A 15,205-nucleotide genomic window follows, 5' to 3' on the forward strand; every position below is an offset into this window, starting at 1 on the left:
TAGGTATTAACTGTACTATAACACTGTGTATTATGCTCCCAGCTGGAGTTGTGCTTTCAGTACTCTTTTCTAAAGGGCAGGAAAGAAGAGTTGTAAGGGGAGGGAGGGCAGAAGACAGTCAGAGAAGGACAAGCTGATACATCTCGCACCAGCTCCTGCGCTAGAATTAAGAGGGGCCTCCTGGGGGGAGCTCCAGAGCGAGGGGTGCCTGGCTCAGCTCTCGCAGCACAGCACACAGCTCTCCCCAGCGCAAGAGCTGTGAAAAGCAGGGAGCTGAGAAGGGAGGGTGAGTTGCCCTTCTGAGATCAGCCATCAGGGTTTCTTTTGCCACAGACTGATTCAATTCCAGGCTACTCTGTCTTGGCTCTCCAAGTTTGGTTTTCAAGAGCAGAAGCAGCACAGCGTGTTGTTAACATGGGCAAATCCCCTTCCAGGGTATGCAGGAACGGCTGGGAGCAGAACAAGCTGGCAGAGGCAAGCGCTAACCAAAATACGTGCCGGAGACCACCTCCCTCCTCAGTGGTCTGCAGAAGATGTGGAGAGTTAGCATGAGCCAGGCCAAGTTAGCCCAAACATTAGCGCAGGTCCATGAATTCAAACTGATTTCTGCTGTAGTAGCAATAGATGAAAGATGGTCAAGCCATTTGTCCCTAACAACAGGAGAGCTTTTGTGTGCTCAACAAAACAGATCAGCCAGGATCCAGGACCATCTCCCAAAGCTCCAGGGAACACAAGGAACACAAAAGACCCCAGGAAGCCACAAAACCCTGCACAGGACTATGCACAAAGCAGCAGACATCACCCCACTGACCTGCCCAACCTCCACTGGGGACTGCACTGTTTCTCATGCAGAGCAAGGAGGTGGCACAAGAAACCACAGACACACTGGCTCACCTTCCTCACTGCACCCACAGGACGGGAAAGTTGCATAATCTGGAGTTTAATTATTTTGGTAGCCCAATCCGTTCAGCTTTCACACTGTCACTTGGTCTTAAGCCAAATTTTCTCTGGAAAACAGCACACGGACTCTCTGCAGCAACAGCTGGTAGAGGAATGGGGATGGGATGAGATACCAGACCTTAATAGCAACAAGTACCTAGAACCCGAGATGCCTGCTCCTCAGATAGCACACAGACAAGCACAGAGCCTGTCCTTATCGCAGCTGCCTGGCAGGTCCATTTGGTGAAAACGCTTTCCCAGTAAACACCAGGACGAAACTCCTGCCACTTTTGCCATATCAACAAGTGGGATAAAACCCCAATGTTTTCTGCAAGCAGAGGTAAGGTACACTGCTGCTCTGCAGGCAGTGTTTGCATCACTCAGCTGCGTGCAACCTCACAACCTTGCTTTGGAAACAAAAGATTTCATTCCCAGCACCAAGAGGACAGCCCACACCGCATCCCAAGCCTGGTACGGCACAGCCCAGAGTTCCCCCTGAGTCCTGAGAGCTCAGGACTCTCCCAGGGCCCCCAGGGCCTCATACAAAGCTCAAAGAAACGAACAGCAGAACTGCACCGTGTGGAACAGCTGGCAGAGTTCATGCCACCGATGCCTGCTCTTGGTAGCACCTCTGCCAAATGGATTTATTTGGTTTGCCAAGACATTCATGGGAGGTTGACAGGACACAAGATTTCCACATAGGCTGATCCACTGTGGCAGCCACTTAGAAAACACCGCTAACCAAGTGAGTTAAAACTATTAGGAAAAAAAAACAAACAACAAAAAACCAAAAACCACCAAAAAAAAGGAAAAAAAAAAACCAACCCCACAACTTTATTTACACTGAAGAGCATCCAGCAGGACCCTTCCTCCCCCAGCCACACATGCACGCACACCACCTTCTCCCTTCCCTTACACCTGCTGCAAGCTGGGGATCCCGCTGCCGCACCTCATCTCTCAGTGCTCTATCCGGACCACCATGACCGTGACGTTGTCCGCTGACCCTCGCTGTACAGCCTTGTTGGCCAGTCTGTTACACGCAGCTTCATATCTAGCATCTGCTTCCAGCTTCCCTTCTCTCGTCTGGATGTTCTTATCCTGTTGGGACGAGGAAAGATGACGCTGATTGCTCCCAGCAAAGCACGTAGGTGCAAGAACATGGTGATTTCCAAGCATGGGGATGCAAAACAAATAAGGACGGACCCCCTGACAGAGGTACGTGTCTGCAAGCCAGAGCCATTCCATTTCACGCCCCTTGCACTGGCAAACCCAGCCACCACGCTGCCTTCTCCTCACCTCCAGGCAGGACACAATGAAGTTCACAGCTTCTTCTGGTGTAAAGACTTTGAAGAGGCCATCACACGCTATCAGAATGAACCTGGAAATCAAGAAGAGGCAGGTTCCAAGGCTGAATCTTTGGCTCCCCCACTACAGCAAAATCCCTCCAAGCTATTTTATGAGTACCCACACTCCAATCCAAAGGGGTGATGCCATAAAGCTCATATGAAAAGCTCTCTGAAGAACCAGAAGTCCTCTGGTGCTCCGGAACCTGACATTCACAGAGCTGAGGCAATTCAAAGTACAGGCCAAAGAGCCAGGCAAACAATGTAAGACCTAGATTAGGACATCCTGGCAGTCCTACTGACACTGCACTGGCAGGAAAGACCATATAACATGCCCTGCTGGAAAGCTCCATTAATTCTCTAGGAACTGCTTCTTTCCTTTGAGTTCTTTTCATTCACATATCTCCCCTGTCAGGTAGCTAATGCAAAGAAACAGAGAAACACAGCCAGCTGAATACCTTATGTGCATCCCTTTAAATCCTTGACATTTCCACGCTCCTGAGGTATGGCGATAATTTAAATAGAAATATTCAAAAGAAAAACAAGCAGCTTAACCCAGAAAGAGAGGCATAACCGTGACCAGACAACTCTGCCACAAAGTATTGCTGCAGGATGCAGAAGGCTGAGGTGATACAAAGCTCAAGGCAAGGAGAATTGCCACCCGGCTCCCCACCAGAGGACAGGGAGACAGCATGCTGCGCACTCCCGCCTGCACCGGGGATTGCACTGACAAGGAGCCCTAACCAAAGTCACTGGACAAGGAGAAATACAACCATCCCACAGAGGTGGCCAGTCTGCCAGAGCAGCACATCTCTGAAGACATAGCTTCAGACCTTGATGCTCAGAATATCTTCAGAAATATTTTGGTGTATCACTTGATATGGAACTCTAATCCCACAAGACGCAGCAGTACTGGCTTACGTTCCCATCTCAGAGAGCCTGCAGGGCCAGACTGACGTGAAAGCTTATAGCAATTTGTCACCATCAATCATATGTTAGAAAAGTATATCAAATCTCCAAATATCAGAGCCAAATGCGACAGTATTCACGGGCACCACGGCTGCTAGAAACAATTCTTGGACATGATAGGGATCCAAGAATTCAAGCCTTAACCAACTGCTTGAACACTGGTGTGTGAACCTACTCAGAGCATGAAGGAAGTCTAAGGCTCATGTACGTTATCGCTGCTGCGAGGCTGGTTTCTTCAACAGGAGCCTTCACAGTATCTTGGCAGTGAGGCAGCAGCATTATCCCACTACAGCGATAAGGAACAGGAGCGGAAAGACATCAGCAGTAAGAGCATCCTCTGATCCTGGGTGATCAGTCTGAAGTGCCTCGGCCCTCACAACAGAGTATATGGGGTTGTGCAGCTTGTGCTACTTGTGCTGAGCAGAGCCAGGGCGCAGCCACCCCGCCGTGCATGGGCAATGCTTTACCTGTCGTTGTGCGTGAGTTGGCAGCGTTTGATGTCTGGCACAGAGATAACACCACAGCGTTTGTACTGGCCATCCCCGATGGAGCGGGAAACCTCCAGCACTCCTAGGACTCTTCCATCCCTGCACAAGGAAAGAAAACACTGAGAGCCCTCCCCACACATGCACATCTCACTACACTGCCTGACGGGAACAATCTTCCTGCTGCCTTTAGCTGCCTTGTACAAATCCTGATCCACTTCCCCAGCAAGTTCAGATCTTCCTGTCAAAGTCTCCTTCCCTTTCTGCATGTTTGTGTGAAGCTTTGGGAAACAAGTGGAGACGGGGAGGAAGAAATGAAATCGGGAGAATTTAAGGTTGTTTTCCATCTCCCTTCCCTAACTCAAGTCCTGCTCAGCCTAGGAACCCAGGGAACTAACACTTATATGCTGAGCTGAACTCCTGGAAGCAGAGGTTTGAATTCCTGGATTATTTTTTTGGCAAGGTGTCTAGCAAACTGCATTTCAATAGACTCACAGAGTGGCAGCAGGCAAGACCAGGTCTGAGCCAGCAGCCCCTCCCGTGCTCTATCAGGACACCAGCCCCAATAGACTGGCTCAACTGCAGGCAGTTCCAAGGAGTGACAACCACAGCACTTTCTCCCGATCACTTGGTCTTTTACTAACCATTGACTGCAGCAACCAGATACGTGAAACACGAGTTACAATTCTCCTTAAGGAAGCAGTTTTGTTTGCTAAACTTTTCCAATTAACTGAGTGCTGCCTCAACAGAAGCAGCTTCTCACACTCCACCTCGCCAACAATCAGGCATCTTCTCCCCGCAAAGGCTCTTCTGTGACCTCTGGAAAGACACAAGCTCGTTCATCTCATAATCCAACCAGCCCCACTTGAGATAAAGGCAAGAAGCGAGGCACGTCACAGAGAAGAGATCTGATGCCCACACACTTTGCGACTTATCTCTTGGGTCCAAAATATTGAACTACAAGCAGAGGGAGAGGCTCTCAGGCAGCTGAGGACATGTTCCCCAGTTCTGAAAAGAGCTAACAGACACTGGCCCTTCTCTTTCCTGTGTGCGAAGATACATCAGTGTGAAGCATAAGAAGCAGCATGTGCTCTCCAGAGATAAGGGGAACAAGGCCCTCCAGACATGGCACTGACACAACTGAGCCCACCCTTCCCCACCCGGGGGGCATTCTGCCTCTGCAGGGACTAAGATACTTCACCTGCACTGAGTCCTGTCTTGTGAGGATGCCATTAAATCAAGAAACAGCCTTCAAAGAAGGGAGAGATCCTACCCAGGGAAATCAGACACAGCTGCCTAAACAGCCACACACAGGAACATTAAGATAATCCTGCACTGGCTCCAGAAACCTCGCTCCTACTGCAGACTGCCTCAGTGCATCAGCTAACCCCCGGGGGAGCAACACCAACTGACCCCGAGGACTTCTCATGCCTTCTCAAACCAGCCCCTGCTCTGACAGGACAAGGAGGGAGAGGTGATGCTGCAAGCAAGGAAGTGAGTTATGTTCAATGCCGCAGTGTACAGCAAACGGTAACTTCTTCAACAATCAGCTCCAGCTCTGTAGGTGAAGCTTCGGCATATCCACGGGTTCCCACCTTTGCAGCACAGCACCCACCACCACTGTAAGCCCCTGGGAAAACACCCCCCGTCAACCAGCTCAAGCCACTGAGCCCTTGGACATCTCAGCACCACTGTGCCTCCCACAGGCAGCAACAGATCCTCTCTGGGCTCTCACCAGCACGAGCGCTGAGCTCAGGAAAGCCCAGACACTCAGTGCTTAGGCCCTGTTGGGCCAGGGTTTAGATTTGCTCACTCACACCCTTTAGGCACTTACCTGACATTTCCCCCAGCTTTCTGTATCCGCATACGCTCCTCGTATTGGGTGGGGTTGTGCTCCTTACTGAGGCTTAAGGCTGCATGTTTCTGACTCTCTTCATTATAACGACACAGAATCGCCTGTGCTGACAAAAGACCCTTGTGAGTAAACAACAACAAAACTGCAGCAGGAACTTCTTGAGAGAGAGAGAGAGGCAAGTTGTGGTGAACGGGACTACATCTGGCTGATGACTTGTCACCAGGGGCGTTCCTCGGAGCTCAGTCCCGTGCAATGCATTTGTCAGTGATCCGGATGCAGAGGCTGAACGCACCTTTAGCAAGTTTGCTGGGAGGTGCTGTGGACTCTCTGGAAGGACAAGAGGCCTGCACAGGGATCTAGATAGACTGGAGCATCGGGCAGTCATCAATGGCATGAAACTTAAGTCCAGGTGCTGGATTCTGAGCCTGGGAGGGAGTAACGCCAGGCACAAGTATAAATGGATGGCTGGAGAGCAGCCCTGCAGAACGGGACCTGGAGATGCTGGTCAGCAGCAGCTCAGCGGGAGCCAGCACTGAGCCCTGGCACCACGAGGGCAAACCCCACCCTGGGGGCATCAAACCCAACATGGCCAGTCAGCCAGGAGAGGGGCTTGTGCTGCTGTGCTCGGCGATGCTGCTCTCTCACCTCGAGCCCTGCGTACAGTGGTGGGCCCCAGCACTTCAGAGAGATGTGAATGCCCTTGAATGCCTCCACAGGAGGACAGCAAAGCTGGTGAAGGGCTGGAAGGAATGTCTTGTGAAGAGGAGCTGAGGACTCTGGGGTTGTCTAGTTTGGAGGAAAGGAGGCTGAGGAGTGACCTCATGGCTCTGCAGCTTCCTGTGGAGAGGGAGGGCTGAGCTCTGCTCCCCAGGATTCAAGGACAGGACGTGCATGAATGGTTCAAAGTTGAGCCAGGGAGGTTCAGACTGGACATGAGAAAGCGCTTCTGTCCTGAGAAGGTGCTCAGATACAGGCTTCCTAGAGAGGTGGTTGATGCCCCAAGCCTGTCAGTGTTTAACAGGCATTTGGACAACACCCTTAACAACATGCTTTAACTTTTGGTCAGCCCTGAAGTGGGCAGTTGGACTAGATGATCATTGTAGGTCCCTTCCAATTGAAATATTCTATTCTGTTCTAGATAGTAAGATATTTAGCACCACCAAGAGAGTGCTACCACACACAGTTGTTTTACACTATGGGAGACAACACAGAAGTACCCTGCACTCACGCAAAACAAGATGCTCTGTACAAAGTTGGGGAGCTCATGGCAACTGGGACATCCCACACAAACACCCTTCACGGCAAATAAAGCTCTCAGAGGAAATGAGACACCAGCAGCGGGCTTCTCCATTCTGCTTACCCGGCTGTCCCCGAGGTTGGCTATGTAGAGGATATTGTCAACAGCAAGGACACAAGTAGCTGTGGAGCCATCCTTCCATGCTGGCTTCCTGAAGGGAACAAAAATGCAGTTGCTAAGGGGAGAAAACAACGTTTAAGAAATTAGCCACAGAGCGTTCCTGGGAACTCAAGGAAGTGACACGTGCCAACACGCAGCAGCCAGCTGGCACGAGCCCCCAGGAGCTGCCTGCAAACATCCAGGGAAACTGCTGGTGGTAAATACCGAGCTGGACATGGACAGCGGAGCTGCACAGAGTTCTGCCTTCTGCATGCATGGCCAAGTCCTAGCTGGTTCAAATGCTGCCAGCCACGCTGCCCTCACAAAACTTTCCTCGCGCTCCCAGAAAAGCTCATCTGCGCTGGAATGGGCTCAGTCCCGGTGACTACCCAGAAGCTACAGTATTGTGAGCAAACATACATCCCACACTCCTGGGGAGGCTCCTTCTTTGCAGCAAAAGGCAGGCACAGCCAGGACTGCAGCACAGTTGTCTTCATTTTTGCTTTCATTTCCCTCCCTTTCTTCACATTTCTCCTTCATTTACCACAAATATGTATTTTAGTCTCAGGGGGTCCCGCAGACCGCTTACCACAGAGTAAGGCCAGAACATGCCATGATCCAGCCCCAGCAGGCACACAGCTGGCAGAGATACCGCCTGGCACAGCCATGCTGTGCGGGGTTTTGCCAAAGCATAGACGCAACTCGAGGTTTCCTTGGCCTGCAAGATGCAAGCTAAGAAATACAAACACACAGGCAGCATTTATACTTACTGGCTGGATGCCTGCTTTAGAAACTCATCATCTGTGTGTTTGAAGGTGTCCAAAAGGCATCTCTTCACTGTTTTCTCCACGCTGACTACCTCACCTGTCAGACAGGGAAAACAGCAAGTAAGATCCAGCTAAAATGTATCTGACCTATCTCAGTCCCTCCCTTCGCTCATCCAACGTTCAATCAGGCAGTGCATCTCTGGGACCCTGCGCAGAGCAGCTGTGGCACATCCTGTGCTCACGCTACCAAAACTCTGCGTGGTAGAATGTATGGAGAATTTATGACATAACCCTCTGCCCCGTGGGTGTATTTTCATGCTTGAAGTGGCACTGCCAAAACTGGCAACAGCGCATCCCACATTTGCTTAGCAGTTCCCAGCTGGCTACTGGTACCTGTGTACCGGAATGGCTTACAGCTCTCTCTCCCAGGAGACAGCACGGTCTCACAGGCCCACTGGGAATAAGAGATGGGAACTGTAGAACTACACCCAAACAGATCAGTTTAACAATCCACTGCCATAATGTCAAGGTAGAAAAGGTGAAGGTTGTCCTACAGCCCTTTTTCTGTTCCTCTCACCTTTAGGAAATTTCTTAATCAGGTTTTGGTGGAGATTCTGTGCTGCAAATTTTGAGGCTCGGACTCCCCCATGGCCATCGAAAACAGCAAAGTACGAGACACGTGTGCTGTGAGGGAACAAAGAGTAGCAGAAAGGGCCTAAGAAAGGCTGTTAGCCAGAGGGTAAGATCAAACGTATTTGTCTCCGCAACACCCTGCCCTGTGTCAGCCAGACTGAATAAATACTGCACTCCGAGGCACAAATAAAGGTAACAAGTCTCTAAGCTCACACATTCAAGCATTTACGTGGTTTACGTGTGCAAACACTGAGCTGAGAACTTGTAATTTTCCACCCCTCCAGAAAATGAAGGGCAGAAAAGTTTATAGACCACAACTTGGCATAAAAGCAGTTAAACATTTTACCCCCAGAGCAGTGCAACCCCCCAGCACTACAGAGACATTGGTCTAACCAATGCTATGGTCCTTTCTGTGCCTAAACTTTTTGAAACCATGCTCCAGATGAGAAACTTGGATCCCTTGGCACACAAAGCTCTTGGGACAACATTCATTCAGAAGGTAAATCCAGCATCAGGATGACGCTTGAAAGTACTCCTTACACACTCCCCCTTATACACACTTGTATGTGTTAATTTGCTAAGAGATTTAAACTGTTCAAATGAGACAGTTCTGACATTTTCTTTGAGCATTCTCCATTGCCACAGTTAGGGTTTACATACCATAAAATGCCCAAGGCAAGGCCTGATTACTTATAATTAAACCAAGGGTCTCTGAACATCCACACTTACATTTGGGTAACAGAGGCTCAATATCCAGAGCTATCAGGCCCCCACAATCCTTGTGAAGCCAGTGACCTAATCCCCTAAGCATTGCTCCAGGGTACATAATAGTCCTGTGATTTGCCCAGGAACACAGCAAAGGATTCAACCCAGGTCTCCCAATAACCAGCCCAAACCACACAGCACGACACAGGCATAGTCAAGAACATCAGCTGCTCAACACAAAAAGGATCCTCCCACAGGCTTCGCACCCACAGCGTCACTGCAGCAGCTGGGCCCACTTACATTTGGGAGGGCAGAGGCTGGCACTCCTCGGTGATATCGTTTAAGATGACATGTGCATCCTGCATGTCTTCTCTTTCACCTTTCCTCTCTGCCACATAACCCTTCAATCCAAGAATGCCCACTGACCCTAAAGGGGAACGAAGCAGGCACGCAAATCAAACTCCTCCATCTCCTCAGCTCAGACTAAAAACCAGTAAATCAGCAACCACTTTTCAGCTTTCAGAACCTGATCTTGGCACTGCAGCCAAGTGTGGCCCTCCTCCTGCCACAAAACGTCTGGCACCTCTAACAGCTGGACTCAATGATCTTAAAGGTCTTTTCCAACCAAAATGATTCAATGATTCTGCTGAACAGGCTATATTTATCTTGTAACATGGGTTTTTAAGTGCCCCCAAGGTCAGTAGCTACAAAAGCCACTTGCCCCCATTTTGGAGGCAGCTGCAGCTAAGCAGGACTGCTGGGCATTGGGCAGGGCTCTCACCAAAAAGGGCTGGGAGGGGCAGGGGAAGCATGTGGCCTTGAACCTGCAGATTAAACGAAGCATAGCTTTAAAGAAGGTGCTAAGGTAGGGAAATCAGGGTCTGCTGTTTCCAGAACATGTCATTTCCTTTGTACCCCTGAACACTTCTTATTCCCCAAGCTGCAACATCACACATGGGCACCTGCACTGACGTCAAATGCCCCAAGTGTAACAGCAACTCTCTCTCTGGCTTCCTTAGCAGCCACCCAGGGGAGAGATTCGTGGATTTGCAAAAGAAACTGGTGTTGCTCTGGCCTTCCAGAGGCCTCAAAACCAATTCCCCTCTCAGCAGCACAGAAACTTATCCTGCAAATGCCAGGGTGCTCACTGCTCAGCTCTGCCACTTGAGCAGGGCTGCAAGGAGGCCCGGGTGGGGGAAGCAGAGCGTGCCAGGGAGCTTCAGGGGCTTCCACAGACCACCCCAGCTATTTGTTCCCTACCAGAGACTGAAAATGCAAGCAGACTGAAGAACCAAAGCTTAGATTTGGTGTGGACTTACTCAGCCCAACGTCAAAAGTACAAATCAAGTACATTTGTTTTCAAACTGTCTGAAAACCTTTACAAACTTTCTTTTCCACAAGTTCTTCCCTGCCATTCTTCTCTTCCTCCTCCAAGGACTTTCTCTTCTCCCCTTTCCCATGGCTCCCTTCTGATGAGACCTGCTCAGTAGCACTGGAAGCTGAAAGAAAGCACAAAATGCAGGTGGCTGAAGTCTTCCAGCTCTGTTTTACTTGCATAAATCCAGCAGCAAGTCCTTTGATGGTGAAGCGCGCTCAGGAGTGTAGGCTCCCACACTCACACAGTATTAAGCAACCAGAATTATTACTGAACAAGACACACTGACTGACCACAATCACGCACACACAACTTCGCTCAGCATGTACAATCCGCAGCACGTGGCGCTGTCTGACCCAGCAAGTGCCAATTTGATTCCTTGATGTTGTGTGACCCCACCTCAGGCACAGCACAGCTGCATTTGGCTGGCAGGCTGCCGATTCTCCCCACTGACCCACAAGTTGTTTCTTACCTACTAGCCTTTTTCGTAGTTAACTGATCAGGAAGTTAGCATTTCAGGTTGGAATACTCTTTTTTTTATTATTATCATTTTTGTCTATAAATTGTGCCTACAGCAATGCAAAGAACTGTAGTTTAGTACTCTGAACGTGCATGTTTCTTAGGCAGTTCAGAACACAGGTTACAAATTAAAGCTAGCAAGCAAAATGTGATTTCCACAATACCCAGAACCCTAGCCTTCTCCTTCCAGAGATTTATTCTTGTATCACAGAATCACAGAATGTTAGGGATTGGAAGGGACCTCAAAAGCTCATCCAGTGCAATCCTCCCGCCGGAGCAGGAACACCCAGATGAGGTTACACAGGAAGGTGTCCAGGCGGGTTGGAATGTCTGCAGAGAAGGAGACTCCACAACCTCCCTGGGCAGCCTGGGCCAGGCTCTGGCACCCTCACCAGGAAGAAGTTTCTTCTCAAATTTAAGTGGAACCTCTTGTGTTCCAGCTTGAACCCATTACCCCTTGGCTTACTGTTGGTTGTCACCGAGAAGAGCCTGGCTCCATCCTCATGACACCCACCCTTTATATATTTATAAACATTAATGAGGTCAATGTACAGTACAGTAAATTATTTTGCCTCCTCCCATGTGCTAGCAAACCCTTGGCCACATGCAGACAGCCCTGCCAGACCAGCAGCATGGCTCTGAGGACACTTACAGCTGGGAACAAGGCGGCATTCTCTGCCCACAGCAGAAAAGCAGCGGCAGCCCCAGCCCAGCGCTGCCCTCGCTCTGAGCAAGCACACATGTCCCCTCGCTCCCAAAGCGAGGAGCTTTCAGGCACAGACAACGGGGGGACCCCAAAAGACATCTGAGGGATGTGCTTCTGGGAACAGACCAAAGTTTACTTTTAAAGAGTCAGAATCTCCATTTAAACAATCAGGGCACAAACAGGTTGCCACAACCAGCGTGAGACCCCCAGATACCAGGTTAATGAGCCGTGCGCCCAACACACTGGGCTACGCCGGTGGATTTTCCTAAGAAGGGCAGGTCAGCAGAGGAGTGGTGAGCTGATACAGCTCCTTACCTGTGTCACCGCTGCTGGCTGGTGGGAGATCATCAAAGAGCAAAGAGCCTCCTCTTCCTAGGACACAAAAAAAAAAAAAAGGCATGAAGAACTCAATACCTTCATCCCTTCAAGGAAAGAGTGCTCCATGTATGGATCTCCTGAGGAAAGGAAATTGTAAAATGCTAGTTTACCAAAGCAAGCCAAATTTCAAGCTCTGTTACTGGATGGTGGGGCAAATTCAGGCCTTGCATTTGTTTAAGGGAATATTTGTATGGAACGTATTATGGAATGAACATATGTGGAACATCTATAACATTCTGGTTATCAAAAAAAAAAACCCACAAGAAGAGGAAAGCAGCTGCTCTGCATACTGGTCCTGATAACCCTGTCTAACAAAGAAAAGGGTTTACACAAGCTTCATCTGAAGAGATACTGATGCAGAAAACACTGGAAGTCAAACTAATGGCAGGAACGAAGCAGCCATACCTGAGCCAACACCGGTGGCTGGCGGGAGATCATCAAAGAGCAGAGGCCCTTTCTGGGCTTCCTTCCCTGCAAGACACCAGGGCAGAGTCAGCACGCACTGCAGGCACAAAGGGGGTTTCTGGAAGAGCCCCCCACAAGGTGGGGTAACCAAGGGAGAGCCCTGGCCACCTTCCTTCCCTCTCTAATTCAGGCAGCTCCTACGTGAGCAAAACACCCACTTGCCTATGGATGAGGCGAGCATTCGTCTTGAAAATAACTTTTTTCTTTGCTAAGAATTCACTCAACTTGTGTTAACACCACTCAGCAGCATGTTATAGGATGGGAGGGGCTCAGAAGGCACCAAATGATTTCAGGTAACACCACTACAGCTCTCCACGGACCCACAGCAGCACAGGAACGGGAAAGGCTCCAGCAAGGCCTAAGCCGCACAGATAACACTGCACCTGAACGGGACCCAGCGAAAAGGAAAACCACAAAAAAACCCGAACTCTGTGATTCCTCCTGCGACTGAGCCGCCCCCGCCCCGCTCGCTCTCCCCCGTCCCTCAAGCGCACGGAGGCCTCGGCCGCTGTCCCGGGGCGCTCTCCGCAGCCCCAGCCCGCCCTGCGGAGGCCCCGCCGCCCACGGCCGCGCTCCGCAGGCCCGGCGCGGGGGCCTGGCAGCCGTGCCCGGGGGAGGCCCCGCCCCGAGGCCGCGCGGGGCGGGGCAGGCCCAGCAGCACGGCCGTCAGGCGCCTGCCCCGGGGGCGGCGGGGCCCTCACCCGCCACCGAGGAGCCGGGCTCCGGGAGGTCCCCGAACAGATCCATCCGCCGGCAGCGCCGCCGCCGAGGCCGCTTCCTCTTGCACAGGCGCCGCCCCGCCCCCCCGGGCTGCCAATCTCCCCGCGGGGCCAATCAGCGGCGGCGGCAGGGCCGGAAGTAGGCGCGCGGCCCGGTGGCGGCGGGGCCGAAGCGGAAGGCCGCCGTCGCCCCGCCCCTGGAGGCGCCTGCCAATCCCCCCTGGCGGGAGGTGGCAGCGCGGCACCTTCTCCGCCAATCGGAAGGCGAGGCCGCCCTGCCGATCAGTCCCATCGCTTCGCGACTCCGCCAGGCTGACCAATCCCACGGCTGGGTGCCCAGCTCCGCCCTCCTGTGCCCACCAATCGCTGGCAAGGGGCGCGGGGGGGACCAGCGCGTTGCCCAGCGGGGCGGGAAGGGCGTGCGGCGCCCCCTGGCGGCACCGGCACGGGAGCGGCCCCCGGCGGCGCAGCCCCCGCCGCAGCGCCAGCCCCGGCGCTCCCGGCGCTCCCGGGGCTCCCCGCCGCCGGTGCTGTTGGCTTGCAGGCTCCCGCCCTGCCCGCCCGTCCCAGGAAGGAGCTCAGTGGCACGGCGCGGTTTGCGTTAAATGCCACATTTATTTCAGAACCAAACAAGCCTCATGTGCGCGCGGATGGCCGGGACTCGCGGCGCCAGCCCCGGGCGGCGGGGCGGGGGGGCCCGGGGGCGCCGCCGGGAAGCGGCGGGGCGGAGGGGCGGGCTCCCCCAGCTGCCGGGCGCAGCCGCCTGCCGGCGCGCCCCCGCCCCCGCCGCCGCTGCTCCCCGGTGACATTTCCCTTCTGCTGGGGCTCACGGTCGCGCCTGACCCTCGGGGTTGCGTTCCTTGTCCCGGGGGAGGTGGAGGGGAGAGGTGGACAAGGGGCTGACCGGGGGGTGAGTGGTGCTGGCGGGAGTGGAGCCGGCGAGCCGTGCAGGGCGGCTCGGGGGCCGGGGCGGGCCTGTGGGGGTGCTGCAGGAGTCCGGCCGTGTCCCCTCGGGCCCTGCTGCCCCCAGCCGAGCCCGCTGCTCTGCAGGTTTGCTGGCCTCAGGCAGCGCTGGCTCTGGCTGGAGGGCCCAGCGCCACGGCCGCCCCCGGCCCGCAGCACACGGAGCGCTGCCCGGCTGCGGCCGGTGAACCTGCGTCTGGTCCCTGGCAGATGCAGGTCCTGCGTCCCCCAGCAGCTGCCTCTGCTTCTGCCCTGGGAGAGCCTCCCCTCTCCCCTGGGGCACCCGGTGTTTCCACCCTTAGCCCCTTACACTGAAATGTGAGATGGTACCAAGCAGCCCCTGCCCAGGCCCCTGCTGCACCCCAGCTGCAGCTCTGCCCCTCCGCACCCCCAGGTGGGCACCTCTCCCGCCTCAGCCTCCAGGTCTCTAAAACGGATCACGGGGGTAAAAATCTCCAGTCTGATGGGCAGCTTGTCCTGGGCAGGCAAGCTGCCGCCTGCCCGGGGCGCGGGGCTGGGAGGAGCGGCCCCGCCACGGCTTTGTGCTGGAGCAACGCGGCGAGATGCCCAGGGAGCTGTGGCGAGGCCGGCAGAACGGGCAAGGGCTCAGGAAGGATCCCAAAGCCCTTTCCGCGACCTGAAACCCAAGCTGAATGGTGCCTGACATGCAGCGAGGGCGTCCCCGCAAGCCTCTGCCCACCAGCCACATCCCAACCCATCCGTGCCCTCGCAACATGGGTGTAACAAGAAGACAGCACCACGTCCGACACACATGCGCACACACAGACACACACACACACCACAGACAGCGCGGGGAGGTGCGGCAGAGCCGAGGTGCAGCCGTGCTGTGCGAGGGAAGGGCAGCCGCGAATGCGTGACAGCGAAGCTGGGGGGTGCCTGGGAGATGCGCGGAGGAGGATGCTCGCCTGCCCGCCCAGAGCTGTGCCGGATGCTGCCGGCCACTCGGGGAGCCCCGAACCAAAGCATC

The 15,205-nt window shown here is 53.5% G+C and overlaps 1 protein-coding gene across 2 annotated transcripts; it reads right to left on the minus strand.

The window, feature by feature from the left end:
• Positions 1 to 1,522: 1,522 nt before the first annotated feature.
• On the minus strand, positions 1,523 to 13,345 carry ILKAP (ILK associated serine/threonine phosphatase). 2 transcript variants are annotated; one of them, XM_065639656.1, is made up of 12 exons: positions 13,237 to 13,345; positions 12,476 to 12,541; positions 12,008 to 12,064; positions 10,469 to 10,591; positions 9,393 to 9,519; positions 8,332 to 8,438; positions 7,758 to 7,851; positions 6,952 to 7,039; positions 5,571 to 5,692; positions 3,719 to 3,838; positions 2,236 to 2,317; positions 1,523 to 2,037 (listed from the first exon to the last, which is right to left on the minus strand). In XM_065639656.1, the coding sequence occupies exons 1-12, from the start codon at positions 13,280 to 13,282 to the stop codon at positions 1,897 to 1,899; spliced, it is 1,173 nt and encodes a 390-aa protein (XP_065495728.1). In that variant the 5' UTR covers positions 13,283 to 13,345; the 3' UTR covers positions 1,523 to 1,896. The 2 variants fall into 2 exon arrangements, with proteins under 2 accessions (XP_065495728.1, XP_065495727.1); XM_065639655.1 differs by lacking the exon at positions 12,476 to 12,541 and having other exon boundaries at positions 13,237 to 13,328.
• Positions 13,346 to 15,205: the final 1,860 nt, after the last annotated feature.

Source organism: Caloenas nicobarica, chromosome 8 (genome assembly GCF_036013445.1).
Source record: "Caloenas nicobarica isolate bCalNic1 chromosome 8, bCalNic1.hap1, whole genome shotgun sequence".
Classification (NCBI taxonomy): Eukaryota; Metazoa; Chordata; class Aves; order Columbiformes; family Columbidae; genus Caloenas; species Caloenas nicobarica.

What these genes read in the sequence shown, in the direction of transcription:
- ILKAP (XM_065639656.1), bottom strand. Translation starts at nt 13,282, where the DNA reads ATGGATCTGTTCGGGGACCTCCCGGAGCCCGGCTCCTCGGTGGCGG. An exon ending in GCCCGGCTCCTCGGTGGCGG is followed by an intron (nt 12,542 to 13,236) that starts GTGAGGGCCCCG and finishes GGTGTCTTGCAG; the next exon opens with GGAAGGAAGCCCAGAAAGGG. An exon ending in AAAGCTGGGGGAAATGTCAG is followed by an intron (nt 3,839 to 5,570) that starts GTAAGTGCCTAA and finishes TTCCTTGTGCAG; the next exon opens with GGATGGAAGAGTCCTAGGAG.